We start from the raw sequence: 16,104 nt of genomic DNA, 5'->3' as shown, positions 1-16,104 counted from the left end.
AGAGAGAAAGCATGAGGTAGAAAGGCCTGTCAGCACTTTCAAAGGCTGGGCAAGTCATTGATAGCCTAAAGTGCTCTGCTGGTCTGGGAAGTAGAAAACTAATACCTCAAGATTTGCCTCACGCTAGGAAGCCTGTAAAATGCACTTAAGTGCTACTTTGAACTTGTGGCGTGTCTTGTTTCCATTCTCTAAGCAGAATTCTATAGAGTAGAATATGCAAGTTGTGGTCCTTCAGTTGCTGATGAATTACAATTTCAGTAATAGCCACGCAAACCATACTAATTCAGTACTTCAGAGAGGTGACAATTTCTCATCCCTAATCTAGAATACCATATTTTTGGGAGTACAAGACACACCGGAGTATAAGACACACCTTAGGGAGGAAAATAAGGAAAAGAATCTGCTTACCAGATAGTCATCTGGCTAGCGTCCTTAGTCTGGTCAGCTTCAGCACATTAATTTATCCCCTGGTTAGGGCTTTAAAAAAAACCTTATTTTGAGAGAGTAACAATGAAAGCATGGGAACCTCATTAGCACTTGGTTAGGGCTGGAAAGAAACATTCGAAGCAAGTAGAATAAATAAACTTTTATATTAAATTTTAAATAAACTTTTAACTTAAATTTTATTTAAAGAATAAAATAAACCTTAGGTCTTGGAAAACATTCTTTGCAGAGAGTAACAATGAAAGAGCTTGGAAGCCAGTAAGAGAACATTGTTAGCATCTGGTTAGGGCTGAAAAGAAACATTCGGAGCAAGTAGAGCAATGAAAACCCCCCCTACAAAGACTGGGTTTGTAAAACATTCTTTGCAGAGAGTAACAATGAAAGAACCTGCAAGGTAAGAGCTGCTAAGATCGTTAGCACCTAGTTAAGGCTGGGGAAAAAGCTTTGAAAATAGTTACATTCAGAGTATAAGACGCATCCAAATTTTCAGCCTCTTTTAGGGAGGAAAAAGGTACGTCGTATACTCCAAAAAATGTGGTAGTTCATTCAGATGGATTTTCAAAATAATTTTACAGCAGTTTTTCCTAAATTTACATCTGTAACAAGCCACCAAATTAGGAGATAGTAACAATTATGTTTGTCTGAACTAAAACTTATTTTCCAAATATTGATTGCATTAAGTATGTATCTATCTATATATTAGTCTCTAGAGCTGTTCTATTAATGACAAGCATAATACTACTGAGAACACATATGACAAAGGCAATTAATTAACACTTTTGAGTATTTTTAATGTCTTTTTTCCTTTACTCCTACAGATCAGCATAATGACCCTGAGAATGTTTGAACATCTTTTGCAAAAGCCTGATGAACACATTCTTTATAACCTGGTTCTTAGAAATTTAGAAGAGAGGAACTATACAGAATATAAGCCACCCTGCCAAGAAGATAAAGACGTGGTAGAAAATGGGCAGATACCAGGAGCAGTGTATGTTTTATTATGTTCTGAATTTCTTCTGAAATACCGTATATACTCGAGTATAAGCCGACCCGAGTATAAGCCGAGACACCAGTTTTGCCACAAAAAAACTGGGAAAACTTATTGACCCGAGTATAAGCCGAGGTTAGAAAATGCAGTGGCTACTGGTAACTTATAAAAATGGAAACCAATAAAATTACATTAATTGAAATATCAGAAGATTACATGTTTTAGAATATTTATTTTAAAGAAAACCAATAAACTAGCTCTGTAAATTTAAAACAGGATTCCTTCTCATCATCTCATCATTAATTGGATTTACATTATTGTTCTGTTTTTATATATGCTGTGAGCCACCCTGAGTCCTTGGAGAGGGGCAGCATACAGATCCAGTTAATTAATTAAATAAATAAATAAATAAATAAATACATCTGTATATCCAAACAGAGCTTCAGCATTAGCTGCTGTGAGGTTATCAGCATAGAAAACCAGGTAGGTAGGTAGGTAGGTAGGTAGGTAGGTAGGTAGGTAGATGATAGATAGATAGATAGATAGATAGATAGACAGACAGACAGACAGACAGACAGACAGACAGACAGACAGACAGACAGACAGACAGACAGACTAGTGAGACAAGCAAAACTTGCAAAACACAGACAGCTCTTGTGGTTTTTTATCCTAAATATGCAGGTCCTATTAAGAATCAAACTTGCTCTCAAACCCACTTTATAAAAGGCAACTTTTAAAGATCCACAAACACACTTTAGGAATTCCTGTCTAGCTCTTGCCTTATTAGTTCCTATCCAAGCAAGGATAGCAACTACCACAAAATACCATTTTTTAAACAGTTTAAATCCTTTCAAAGGAGGGGGAGGAGAATCTGACAGCAGGGGGCCTTTTTAATCCAACTAAGGGCAATGCAGAGAGAGCAAGGAATAGTTACTGTAAACTTGTTGACAAATACACACAGGGAGTAAAAAAAAAAAGCCTCCGGGTTTCAGCAAGAGGTAGCTGGCTTTTTTCATGGTGGGGGGGAGAGGGGGCATACACACACACACACGACCTCACCGGCTTTCCATTGCTTTTTTCCCCTCTCGGTTGGAGCACATGGCTGGTTCCTTTGCTTGAGCCAGGAAGAGGAAGAACCAGCCCCTCCCACAGCTCCTACGGCAAGTGAGAGGGGGAAAAAGCTGGTGCCTCCTCGCTCTGGCTCAAGCAATGGCGCCCTCTTGTGGTGACTTTGTCAATGACCCGAGTATAAGCCGAGGTTGTGTTTTTCAGCCCATTTTTTGGACTGAAAAACTCGGCTTATACTCGAGTATATACGGTATCTATAATGTTTCATTAGTTTTTTTAAAAAATTAAAATCATTTTATTTTATTTTAATAAGAAAATAATTGATAATATAGATTTTATTTTTGAATGTGTTATTTTAATAGGTCACAAATAGTTAAAGAATAGAAGTAAAATCGTGAAAATACTGCTATTTCATTCAAGTAATATTAAATGAAGAATGTACTGCTACCTATTTAACAGCAACCTAATTTGTAGTAGGATATCCTAAAGACTGTTATTAACACTCTTGCCATCTCTGATTAGATTAGTATAATTTACTTTTGAAGACTATTCAAAAACTACAACTAGTCTAGAATGCTGTGACCTCCATGCTTACTAACCAGTCTTGGCACTGCCTTGTTACACCATTGCTGCAGGAGTCACCCAGTCTACTAATGTATTTCATTTTTTTAAATAGTTTTTTATTGAATGACTTTGTTACAAAGAAATACATTAAACATAAAGAAAAGTGATAAGGAATTAAGGAATAAAAAGAGAGACAGAAAAGAAATGAAAGTAAAAAAAGGAATGGTTTCTATTTTATTTTTTTTACATTACAAATGCATTTACTATATATTTTATCCTTTCTAAGGATCCCTTAAAGTTCACTTTTGTTTCCCTTTTCCAAACATCAAATCCATAAATCACAAGTTTGTTTTTTTCTACTTTCTATTTTTTTCTACTTTATTTTTTTTTCTACTTTCTATTTTTAAGGGGGTGACCCATACTTTGGCCACATTCGCTCTATAAGATGCAAACATTTCCACCCACTTTGGGGGGGGTATCTTATACAGTTAGACTTTACAAAGTCTAGATAGTTTTTTGGTGTCAATGTATCAAAAATATATCATTTTATAAAATTATCTAGTAAATTGTAATATAATGTGATTTTTAATCCTTTCAGCCCTCATATTTCCTCATTGATCTCTCTCTAAGTATAACCAAAGTTCTTAACCCGTTTAATCATACTTCCTTTAACTTCTTTTTCCATTTCTAATTTCAGGAAACCTTACATATTTAAATGTTCACCCTATGCATATAATTCAGTTTCAAATTTCATCTTAAGTTGTTCAGTTCCTAATGTCTTCTTATCTACTTTAACTTAGTGGTACATATAAAAATAATTGAAAATTAAATCCCTCTGCAGTCATTGGATCTCATCTTGTATATTCTTTTTCTGACAACTATTTATGTTCATCATTTCTCTTTTATTGTTTTTTTTTCTTTCCTATAAAATCCTTGTACAAAGGTTCACAAAAACATTTTCAGGCACAGTTTTGGTTTGTATCTGTTCCATATTCTTTATATGGCACTTATAATATAATGGTTTTTAAAATCTACATTAATCTTAACTTTGACGTACCATTTAAAACCATACCATCAGGTCATGTCCTTCTGTTTCTGAAGTTCTTTTATTTTGCACAACACCCACTCTTTCATTCAAACCAAACAGCAGGCTATAAATCAGGAAAGCCCAATTCTTGTTCTTTTTCACATTGAAAATTTTTACATCTAACTCTTGCTTTTTGTCTTGCTATATAAATATCTAGATATAAAGTATCTTTCTGCAATTGCTCCAATGGTGCATTGCTTGTCAAATAAGATATTGTTTGAAACAGAATTCTGAAGTGGTTCACGCTTCAAATATTCTTAATTTGGGAGCAGAAATTGTTCAGGGTTGATTTGATTTTATTTTTTTTAGATTGCAGACATAAAGTTCTCTTTTGAATAGAAAGCATTAACTTTTATTCTTTCTTTGTTTTGCTACAGAGATCTGGAAGAAGATCCTTTGTTTACAGATCTTTCTCCTGATACTATACTGTCAAATCAAGAGTGGCTTAGTGCTTCACCACCTACAACTCCCGATCATCCAAAAACTGATGGGAAGACTGAAGTCCATAAAATTGTAAATAGGTGTGTTAAACTAACTAATATAGGTGGGGTGGAAAAAGGAACAAAGAAGCAATCGCCATTGTCCCCCCTCCACTCTTCCTGGAAAACAGCCCCCTACTTCTTGCTCTTCTCTGGACCTACATTGCCAGATGGACAGCTCAACTTCAGGCAGCTTGCAAACATGCCACGACTAAGTGCCGCCACCTTCCTGTCCCCTTTCTCAGTGATTTCCACTCAGGGCTGGGAAGAAGAGGCAAGCAGGCTTTTTAGGAAGTAATCCTAACTCAATAGCGGCTGAGAGTACCTCCCCTCTGGCCATCTCTCCTCCAATGGAATGGGAGGGAGAATTCCCAGTCCCTTTTCCAAGAAGCTGAAGGGAACATGTAATGGACAAGCCAAATGTTTTTCCAGAGGCTGCTCTTTCTTCCCTCTATCTTTTCCCCTCCTCCTCAAGCAAAGCAGCTGCTCCGAGCCATTGGCAAAGTTTGGTCCAAAATGAGGTGTGGGGGGATGCGTGCGCCGGAAACCTGGAAAAGGACTGAGCACTGCCATGCGTGCCAAGCAAAATGGCTTCATGTGCCATCTGTGGCATGCATTCCATAGGTTTGCCATCACGGAACTATAGATTTCATTATCATTTGTAAATATTACACAATGATATTATGTATTATTTTACCAAAAAGTTCTTAATAAGATATTGATACAGTTTTTGTAAGTGCTGAATTTATATAATTAGCTATTAGGTAATTAGGTATTTTCAAGTGAAAAATTAATAAACATGAAGGAAAAATGAAAAAATACATTAAATTGATCTTTTAACAGGAGTTAATTTAGAATTAAAACCAGAAACCTATCTTCTAGGACTTGTTAGAGGGCAATACGTAAAATCAAAATACTATCGGATCATCCATATAATAACTGCGGCAAGATTAACCTATGCACAAATGTGGAAAGATAATAACCTCCCAACAGACAATATGATTATAAACAAACTCATAGATTGCGCTGAAATGTCCAGGCTCACTTTTGAACTACAAAATAAACAAGAGAAAGACTTCTACACAATTTGGGAAAATCTTTTATGAATGGCTTGAAACCAGAAGAAATAACTAATAAACAAGTAAATAATATATGGATATAATTGATAACTATAAATAACACAATAAAAATGAAAACAATTGATATATGGATTAGATAAAGCAATGAGATATATAGAGTTTGTTTTTTGATTCACCAGGAATGCAAACAAAATGGAAATGACGTACTATGTAACCATTTTCCTTTCTTTTTCTATTTTCTTTTTCTTCTATTTTCTTTTCTCTTTTTCTCTCTCTGTCCATCTTTCTTGTTTCTCTTTCTTTTCTTTTGCTAGGTTTTTCCTTTTTTCCCTTCTCCCTACCCTTTCTTTTCTTTCTCTTAATTACATGTTTGTAATAGTCGTTTACTATTCTTTTTGAATTGTATTGTTTTTCTATTTGTGAATAAAAACTTATTTTTAAAAAAACATTCCATACAGCAAAGAAAAAGGACAGTCGTCAACATTTGTGCATATGTGTACCTAAAATAGTGTGTATCAGTATGTGAATGAAATGTATGAAATGCTCTTTTGATCATGGCATGATACCATTTTTTATTTTTTATTTTAATTTATGTTTGGTTTTGCTTTCTAAATGGCATATAAATTGATGGAAAGAAAACAAATAAATATTGTGCCAACTGAAATAACAAGGAATGGGTTAAACATTGTTTTCCAGAAGTTCATAATTTCTGTAATCAGTTGAATGAAAGGCCTCAACAGATTTCTTTGTATTCTGTTCCACAGAAATTCATGTAACTAGCATAAGTTAAATAGTATTTGAATTGGTCATTGTTGTAAAGGCATAGAAATAATTCATTTTATGTATCTTTGTTTTATATATCTTTGCAGTTTTCTCTGTCTTGTACCAGATGAAGCCAAATCTTCCTACCATGTGGAAGGAACAGGTTATGATACCTACCTCAGAGATGCCCATCGACAAGTAAGTATAGATGGATATTCTATATATAATATGATGGTTTCAGACAAGGGGAAGGCAGAAGCTAACTTTATTTGGTTACATAATTATGTGACAGTTTACTGTATTATTTTTTTTAAACCATCAACCATATACCAGTAATAGTTTATTTCATTCTTTATTTTATCTATCAAGCAGTATGAATTGAAGCAGTATTTAAGTAATAAATGGACATGGTGTGCATTAAATTAAATTTTATGTCATTTTAATGTACACCATGTCCATTTACTACTCAAATACTGCTTCAATTCATACTGCTTGACAGATAAAATAAAGAATGAAATATACTGTTATATGTTTTGAAATTTTTAAATAGCCTCAAATTAGTATCTTATTTTTTCTTTATTTGCAGTATAGTATTTTTAGTTGTGTACTATTTAAATATATAATTATAGTCTGACAAAAAAAAGAAAACATCATTTTTAATTATGTACTCTTTAAATATATAATTTATAGTCTGTTAATAAAAGAAAACATTTATAAATTAAGTTCACAGCATCTTTTACTATATTCTACGAAGGTTACTGTAATGCAGATAGAAATTGCTATTTTAGGATCTTTAAAGGGATGTTTTAAAAAGTTGTTGATTATTCAAGAGTTTCCTGTAGGTATTATTTTTTCTTTAATTTATTAATTAATAATCACATGTTTCCTTCTTTAGTTTCGGGATTATTGTTCCATATGCTTGCAATGGGAATGGCCAGGATCTCCTAAATCTCTGGAAAAGTGCAATTTAGAAGCTACATTCTTTGAAGGACATTTCTTGAAAATTCTCTTTGATAGAATGGGCAAAATTCTGGATCAGGTAGATCTGCTTCTTCTTGTGATATAGCTGTTTTTAGGCACAACATACCTAGTGATGGGGAAATTAGTACAGTTGCAGAGAGTGATTTTATATACGAAAGAATTGTTGAATGTTCATGAACTCAGATTTAAAGAGTTGGTTCCTCTCTCAAATAGAAAAGTTAACAAATTAAAATGAGGGGACAGTATAAATTGTCTATATGTTACATTATACTAAAATAAGGAAAGCTAGCTGCATTATTAAGCCTAAAATGCTAATATAGAAGGAAATATTCTTACACCCCCATTTGTGATTAAAATTAAAAACTTTAATTATTTCAACAATATGTCTGTGAATATTTATTTACAATTGATTGCAATTCTATTGACTTAATTTTATAGTCTTTACTGATGTTATAAAGCAGTGTTCCCCAACATTTCTGGCTTTAAGAATTTCAGTTTCTTTGCTTTAGGAATGGCAGGGAGGGAGAGAATAGTTCCACACAAATGGCCAGCAAGCGCACCAGTTGCTCACTTAAATGGAGTGCATTCATATTCCCCATTGTTCGTGTAAGTGAAGATGTGCATGCACGCTTGCTGGCCATCTTCAGCCTGGTTGCAAACCCCTCGTGGCCCACTAATGGGCCACAGCCTATCAGTTGGGGACTCCTGTTATAAAGCATGCCATGGTGGTTTCCTGCAAATACAGACTCGGCTTTGCGGATCCATAAATGCCATTTCACGGTTCTGATACTACATTTTATATGGCTGTTGATCCATTGGCCTTTTGAACTGAATAATTGATGTTTTTCCTGATTCTCTTTTACAGAGAAACTGAAATTCTATATCTACAGCTTCCAAATTACATGATTTTGCCTATCTAAAATTGACAAAAAGTGCTTTATTTCTTAAGTGCAAGATAGTTCTTGACTACAGATTTAACTCATGTGTTCCACATATGTTCTCTTGTTCTCAACATCCTCCGGATGCTTGTCCCAATATGTTGATATAAGTAGTTTTTTGCTAATCCCAAAAAAGTTTTAGTTTTTTTACGTAACTGATGTGTCAGAAGGCTCTAAGCAATTTCTGTGTAGCCACATAGTCTGAAAATTTCTTGCTTTCAGTATTTCCAGGATTGAATCTCTCTTACTGTTCTATAACAACTGTGAAAAAAGAATAAAGTGGACATTTTGCTAATACAAAAAATATCCATTATAATAACGAGAATAGAACAGAACAGTCAGAAGGGACATAATCTTCCTTACAGGGTTGCTAATATAATAAAATTGGAATATGAATGTTCTCTTGAGCCATGGACAGGAGGTGGCATGCTAACAAACAAATGAATGGCTGTATTTTTCTTCCATCAGCTCAATTTCTGAGAGTTTCACCTTTCCTCGCTTTTGCTAAAATGTATTCAAGGACCAGAAGTAGAGACAGAGAGAAAATACAGATTCTTTGTGCTGCACACAGCCTGATATTAGCATTACAAGAGAAGCCATAAGAATCTTTCAATCCCCACAGATGATCATCAGTATAGATGACAGTTGACTGGTTTATTGAATAGGGCGCATAGAAACTTTTTCTCCTGCATAGTTTAATCTGTAACAATTGGTCCATTGTACATCTTCTGTCCCTTTTATGTTTACAGTTTGATAGCGTTCAACCAATTATTGCCCTAAAGAAATGAAATTGAAATCTCAGCCAATGCCTTTCTTTGAGTAATATAATGGCTCCCCCCCCCCAAGACAATTAAAGCCATGAGCTTGCATGGTTGAGAAAAATTACTCATTGTAAACCTTGCATATGGATAAAAACAGAGCTGCTGAAATTCAGGTATCTGCGAAAATGAATGTGTATATTGGGAAAATGTTTTCTTTTCTTTTTACCCCACAGCCATATGATGTCAATCTACAGGTCACATCTGTATTGTCCAAGCTTTCTTTATTTCCGCATCCACATATCCATGAATACCTTTTGGATCCCTATGTAAATCTGGCTTCTGGCTGCCGTTCTCTTTTTTCAGTAATTGTTAGGGTAAGTATTCCACCTGATCAGTCTTACAGTTGGGCGTATGTGAATGGCGTTGCTGCTGAGAAATTGGAAATATAAGGCAGCTGTTATTCTTGTTAATGTTCATTTTGTCAATGCAATTTCATCAGATGGACCAGTGTAATTTGATAGGGTTCCTGGAATCCATCTGAATTGCATGAAGCCTACATATGACCCTATATACAGTACTTTAGAAGGTTGAATTTTGATACCTTATCGCCAAATTCAGAACCACATACACTGATTCCTTGCTTCATTTTTTCCAATATTTTGTGGATGATATATACAGGTTGTTGGAGATCTCATGGTACGGATTCAGCGCATACCTGATTTCACACCTAAACTTCTATTGGTCAGGAAACGTCTTCTTGGGTTAGAACCTGAAGGGCCTATGTAAGCATATTAATTACCTGTCAAATACAGATTGTTTCCTACTGATGTTGTATGGCTGTATAAATATATTCCTTGTCTTTACAGTGTTGACCACATGACATTACTTGAAGGTGTGATAGTATTAGAAGAATTTTGTAAAGAACTGGCTGCAATTGCGTTTGTGAAATACCACTCTTCATCAGCACCATGAGCAGCAATCAAAAACTTCATGACTGGGTAGTGTTTCGGTGAAAAATGGCTGATGAATTTTCCCAGGCAAGAAAGCAAAAAAGCAAAACATTGACATACATTGGAAAGTTTACATGGGACCCATTCAAATTGTAGAAGTGCTTTCATTCATTGGCAATGTCAACTTGGAAATAAAGAACAGACATTGTATCATCAATTCAACCGAAGGGACTCTAGCTAAAAAAGTTCAGCTTCAAAAGTTATATAGATTGGGACTTTAATTAAAATATTTTATTTTAATAACTTTCTGGGAAGTAGGATTTTTTAAATATATAAATATATCACATATTAGGCTTCATAGGCTTTAAATAATAGTTTTTGTGTCATAACTAAGATGTGTTTTGTCCCTTTATATAAAAACCAGTAGTGATTAAAGTGTTTAAAAATAATTCAGGCAATTGGGAGAAAAAAACCCAAGAAGTTTCAGGCTTTATAAACATGATATTTCCCCCCCTGTTAATTTCCACATTCTTTCAATACTTTCTCCCTATTGATGCCAATTTTAGTACAGGTTTTATTTGAATACTTATTCACTATTTCTTGTTATGCTACATAACTTTTATATGATTGTTTAACTGAGACATATTTTGTGCTTATTTATTGTTGAAAATCCACAGTTTTTGTGCTGTTAAATTACTATCCAGCTAATTTAAAAGGCATATCATCTACCACAAGGGATAATTGATAAGTTATTTTACTCAGAATCCTTGCAGACTGTTACAAATGAATTGACTTCTGGGTGTGATGTTAGTGTTTGCAGAAATTCATTACAAGCAAAGAGCTCTTTATTTTGGCACAACAAAATTCTTCCTTCATAATAATTTCCTTACATGTTTCCTAATTATTTCAGATATTGTTTGGATTTAGGTAAATTTGGGGTAGGTAGAGAGGGAATATCACTATGATTTGTATTTTAAGAAAGAAAAACAAAACCTGCCAGGGTATAACGTTGCAGAATTTTGCCAGGGACAAACACTGATTGCTAGAGAACAGTGTAACCTTATACTTAAAATAACTTAAATATATTATAACATTGTTATAATTAAAATTATGTTAAAAGTTGTTTAATAAAGCTTCCTCTTCACATTTAGAGGGGTATATTTTTCTTCATGAATTTGACTGTTGAATTTGGCTAGAAAAAGATGGACTCAGGAAATAATTTCATTGAAATAGATCAATCTATGAAGCATTTAAAATGTATACAGGTGTAAGCAATCTAGTCAGATTGTTATTATAAATCTTTTAAATATATTGGAACTTGAGTAAATGCATGCAAATTAGCTACACTCTTAAATTTTGGGTAATGATCTTCAATCTTAGGGAAATACTACCATTTGAATACTTTAGCCATTTTGTGCATTGTTGGCATTGTATTTTTAGCTGAAAGGTATAGTCCATGTTGTCCAGATAAATCATTCTGGAGTATACAGAAATCAAAATGCCCCAAGTAAGAAGAAAGTAAGTCTTGTTTCCTATTAGAAAAGTTATAGAAATTATTTAATATTAAAATTCATGTCTTCTAACGCATTTATGCCTGAATTGTTTTGCCATATACATTAAGGTAATCCACCAAGTATAGATATGTTCATTTTGCCAGTAAATTCCTGAAATATTAAAGAACCAAGATTTTTATATATTCTCTTACTGTTAAAGATTTCTTTGCCACAATACGCATTTCAAATCTAGAGAAAGCTTTTTACATTATCTAGTTACTAAGTTTTTTTTAATGTATCCATAAATGTTAGAAGAAACATTTTACTTTTATAAAAACACAATTTTCCTTCCAAAATGGAGCTCTTTTAATATTTTAAATATTTTAATTTCCATGCACTTTTTTAAAAAAAAGGCTAGTTAGTTTCTTCCTTGAACTGTTTGAATTATGTTTATCATGACAACCCTCAGTCTGAAAGAGAGTGTTTATTGTGTGTGTTCATACACTTACTTGCATATGGCTATTTATTATTCACACAGATAAACACAATATGTTCTCCAGTTTTACCACTAAGGTTAAAGAGGTTATGAGTATCTATTAGGTACATATTGCCACTACAGATAAAACATTGTTTATATACGTGAATGGATGAAGAAAGCTGGAATTGTATGACTCAAAGTTTAATTTTTATCCTAAATGCAGTTATGTAAATAAAGAAAACTTTCATCTTTCTGTTATTGTATCTATGTTAGTTTAGTTTCTGATGTTGGATATGTAATAACATGAGAGAATGAGTAGGATAGCTTTTTGTTTTTAAGCTATTATTATTATAAGTGTATTGGTGTAGTAAATCATATCTTTTCTTTGTAGCATTCTCATACTATGTTCATTGGTGCAATTTCAGAGTTGTGATGCAAGATACAACTTCAGCCTGGCTGTACATTACCTGTTTACATATGTATATTTGTATATTAATGGACCCTAAATGCTAGTATTTGCTTACAGTATTACCAAGACAAAGATCCCAATGTTGTACAATCATCATGGTATTGAATGGTAGCTTACTAGGAGTTGCTAAATCTCTTTTCAGTCGTAAACTAACATCCTCATTTAGCTTATTGACCCAATGCAAATACTATATTTTCATTGGTCTCTCAGTATGAAAAAAGACTGAATTATCTAACAACATATGCCATATAATAAATCATATGCCATATTGCCTACAGCTATGAAAACTTCTCTTTATAAGTTGAGTTCAACCACCCCTCCTCTTTACATCAGATGTAAAATGTTCATCAAGCCCTTCCTATTGGACTTTGTCTAGTCTGATGATACTGTTTGCCAAAGTTTAATAGATTCCTGAGGATCTGTTAGAATTACCATGTTATAGAACAATTATAACTTATGTCAGACAATTTAGTTGAAAGTTTTTTATGTTGAAAATGTGCATGAAGGATTCAAAAGGGATATTCATAAAAATAAAATAAAATTTAAACAAGTGACTGCTTATTTTTGGAGAAGTCTGAGTGTTTCCCCTTTGTATGGAGAAAGGACAGCCAGAAGTAAAAATATGTTTTCATACCTTTGGTTTGTCTGTACAGCTTCTCATTTCAGATACTTTCAGGGCCCTGAAAGATGGTGACTTTGTAGATATTAATGGCAGCCCTGATTAGCCTTATTCCCTTCCATGGTTTTCTGAATAAGTATAAGAAAGCAAAATGTTGATTTATCTTGTTATTTACCTTTTAGATTTTATGGGAATAAAGCAGCCATGAAGTATAGATTTTTGACAATTTCAGAAGTATATGGATTGAATATTCCAGGAAAACAAATCAACAATTGACCTTCAGTGCTCTCTTATATAATTTTTCTTCATATAGCACAATTTCTTCCTTTTCAAAATATTTTACTGAGATTCCATACAGCACAATTCTACAGAATGTTCATTTTATGAGTGGTTGCATAAAACCTCTTAATTCAAAGCTTCTTTCTCAAATAATTGTTTCGGAACAATTGGTATTTAAACCATTATGGATCAGTACAAAAAGCATGTCTAGTACATACTTCATTATGAGTTTATAATGTTTTCCATTTGCGGCATACATAAAAGATTTGTCTAGAATTTCTGACTCATACTTTTCCTTAGAGGCAGAACAGAATTTTGAGAATATACTAGCTAAAAATCAGATAGGCACTGCAAAGTTCCATTCTGAAAAACAAGTTATGGGCAATCTATGAAGTTTGAAGACATATCCCTTAGGAACACATACCCATGCACCAACACACTTTTTTTCTTTGCAACCTTTTAAAGGCTTTATTTTTGTAAATACTATTATTTATACAATAATTTACCAACTAATTGTAGCAAACAGCACATGTCACCTTTTTAATAAAAAGGATGAAACAATTAAGCACCTAATCAGTGGCTGCAACAAAATTTCACAAACCAACCACAGATAATAATTGATATACAACGGTTCATTTAGTGACTGTTCAAAGTTGTAACAACATTGAAAAAAGTCACTTATTTATCACATGACCATTTCAGCATCCCATGGTCATTCGGATTCTTGATAACTGGTTCATATTTATGATGGTTGCTGTGTCTCTGGGTCACATTTTGTGGCCTTTTGGCAAGCAGAGTCAATAGAAAAACCAGATTCATTTAACAATCACGTTCCTAATATAGCAATTTAATTCACTTAGATTCACTTAAACAACTTGATTCACTTAAATGTGTCAAGAAAAGTTGTAAAATGAGGCAAAACTCACTTAACAAATTTCACTTAGCAACATAAATTCTGAGCTTAACTGTGATAGTAAGTTGAGGACTACGTGTACGAGCAACATAATGATCAAATTGCTAGAATTATTCATTGTAAACTGCCTGAGATTTAGATTTGAATGTGGTAAAAATTAGTGGAACCATCGAATTGAAAAGGTTTGGGAAAATGAGCAGATTAGCAAAAAACAAACAAACCCCAGAACAGCTAAACAAGTGTGACACACACACACACACATACATATTTTGATATTGGTTGATACTAATAATTTTATTTCAAGAATAATAGATTCCTCCCTCCTTGTGAATCACATCACAATTTATAAATTTCTACAACTCTATTTAACCAATCAATTTGACCAGATAACATCTATTACCTAAAAACATGGTTATCAAATAAAGCCAACATCAAAGTTAAAGTTCAAAACCTGTTAACAATCTATTATTGTATTTTACTCCTAGAAATTCCACAATGGCTTCTGATCTACCATAAATCACCGTTGTTACCCCTGGTCCATTCAAAATCAAATTTCTATGACTGATTCTTAATGATAAAAGATTACTCCATCTTTACACGAGCTGCATTGGTTGCCATTCAAGGTGCTGGATATTACCTTTAAAGCCCTAAATGGCTCAGGGCCAGACTATTTACAGGACTGTCTATGTCTTCATACCTTGTTGCAGCCAATGAGGGCCCACAGAGTCTGCCTTCTCCAGGTCCCATCGGAAACAATAACGGTAGGACCTCAGGGAAGAGGCTTCTCTGTGGCGGCTCCAACACTGGAATCTCCTCCTTACCGGTCCTCCAGAAAGCTGTTAAGATCTGGCTTTTCCGGCAGACCTGGAATTAGAATTAACTGTTAGTAGACTTCAGTTAAGCATTAAATACCATCATACCAGACATTCTCTTAACCAAACTAAATCAGCTAGCGGTACCTGAACACACTTGTATGTGGATCACAAGCTTCCTAACAGACAGGAAGCAGCAGATGAAGCTAGGAAAAATCACATCAGATACATGTACAATTAGTACAGGTGCCCCCCAAGACTGTGTATTCTCACCACTTCTCTCTATACACTAATGACTGCATCTCAAATGATCCATCTGTTAAACTACTGAAGTTTGCAGATGATACAACAGTGATTGGATTCATTCGAGACAATGATGAATCCGCATACAGAGGAGAGGTTGAACAACTATCTTTGTGGTGTGACCAGAACAATCTAGAACTGAACACACTCAAAACCTTAGAAATGGTGGTAGACTTTATGAGAAACCCTTCCACCTCTCACAATACTACACAACACAGTATCAACAGTAGAGACCTTCAAATTTCTAGGTTCTATCATATCTCAAGACCTAAAATGGTCACCTAACGTCAAAAACATCATCAAAAAAGCACAACAAAGAATGTTCTTTCTGCGCCAGCTCAGGAAGCTCAAACTGCCCAAGGAGCTGCTGATACAGTTCTACAGAGGAATTATTGAGTCTGTCATCTGCACCTCTATAACTGTCTAGTTTGGTGCTGCAACCCAACAGGACCGACACAGACTTCAGAGGATAATCAGCTAATCAGAACTGCAGAAAAAACAATTGCTGCCAACCTGTCTTCTATTAAGGACCTGTATACTGCACGACTCAAAAAGAGGGTGGGGAAAATATTTACTGACCCCTCGCATCCTGGACATAAACTGTTTCAACTTCTACCCTCAAAACGTCACTCCAGAG

At 34.0% G+C, this 16,104-nt stretch overlaps 1 protein-coding gene across 1 annotated transcript in view; it reads left to right on the top strand.

Annotated features, from left to right (window-relative positions):
• Positions 1 to 13,091, top strand: part of FHIP2A (FHF complex subunit HOOK interacting protein 2A) — a 46,460-nt gene extending 33,369 nt beyond the window's left edge. Inside the window, 7 exon segments of the mRNA XM_070752649.1 lie at positions 1,263 to 1,432; positions 4,529 to 4,672; positions 6,579 to 6,669; positions 7,367 to 7,510; positions 9,385 to 9,525; positions 9,830 to 9,933; positions 10,018 to 13,091. Of these exon segments, the coding sequence (XP_070608750.1) occupies positions 1,263 to 1,432; positions 4,529 to 4,672; positions 6,579 to 6,669; positions 7,367 to 7,510; positions 9,385 to 9,525; positions 9,830 to 9,933; positions 10,018 to 10,123 (900 nt within the window). The 3' untranslated portion in view covers positions 10,124 to 13,091.
• Positions 13,092 to 16,104: the final 3,013 nt, after the last annotated feature.

The sequence above is a fragment of the Erythrolamprus reginae genome, chromosome 5, assembly GCF_031021105.1.
Source record: "Erythrolamprus reginae isolate rEryReg1 chromosome 5, rEryReg1.hap1, whole genome shotgun sequence".
NCBI classification, from domain to species: Eukaryota; Metazoa; Chordata; class Lepidosauria; order Squamata; family Dipsadidae; genus Erythrolamprus; species Erythrolamprus reginae.
The sequence above is the reverse complement of the archived record's forward strand: the minus strand, read 5'-3'. Positions and strand labels throughout refer to the sequence as shown.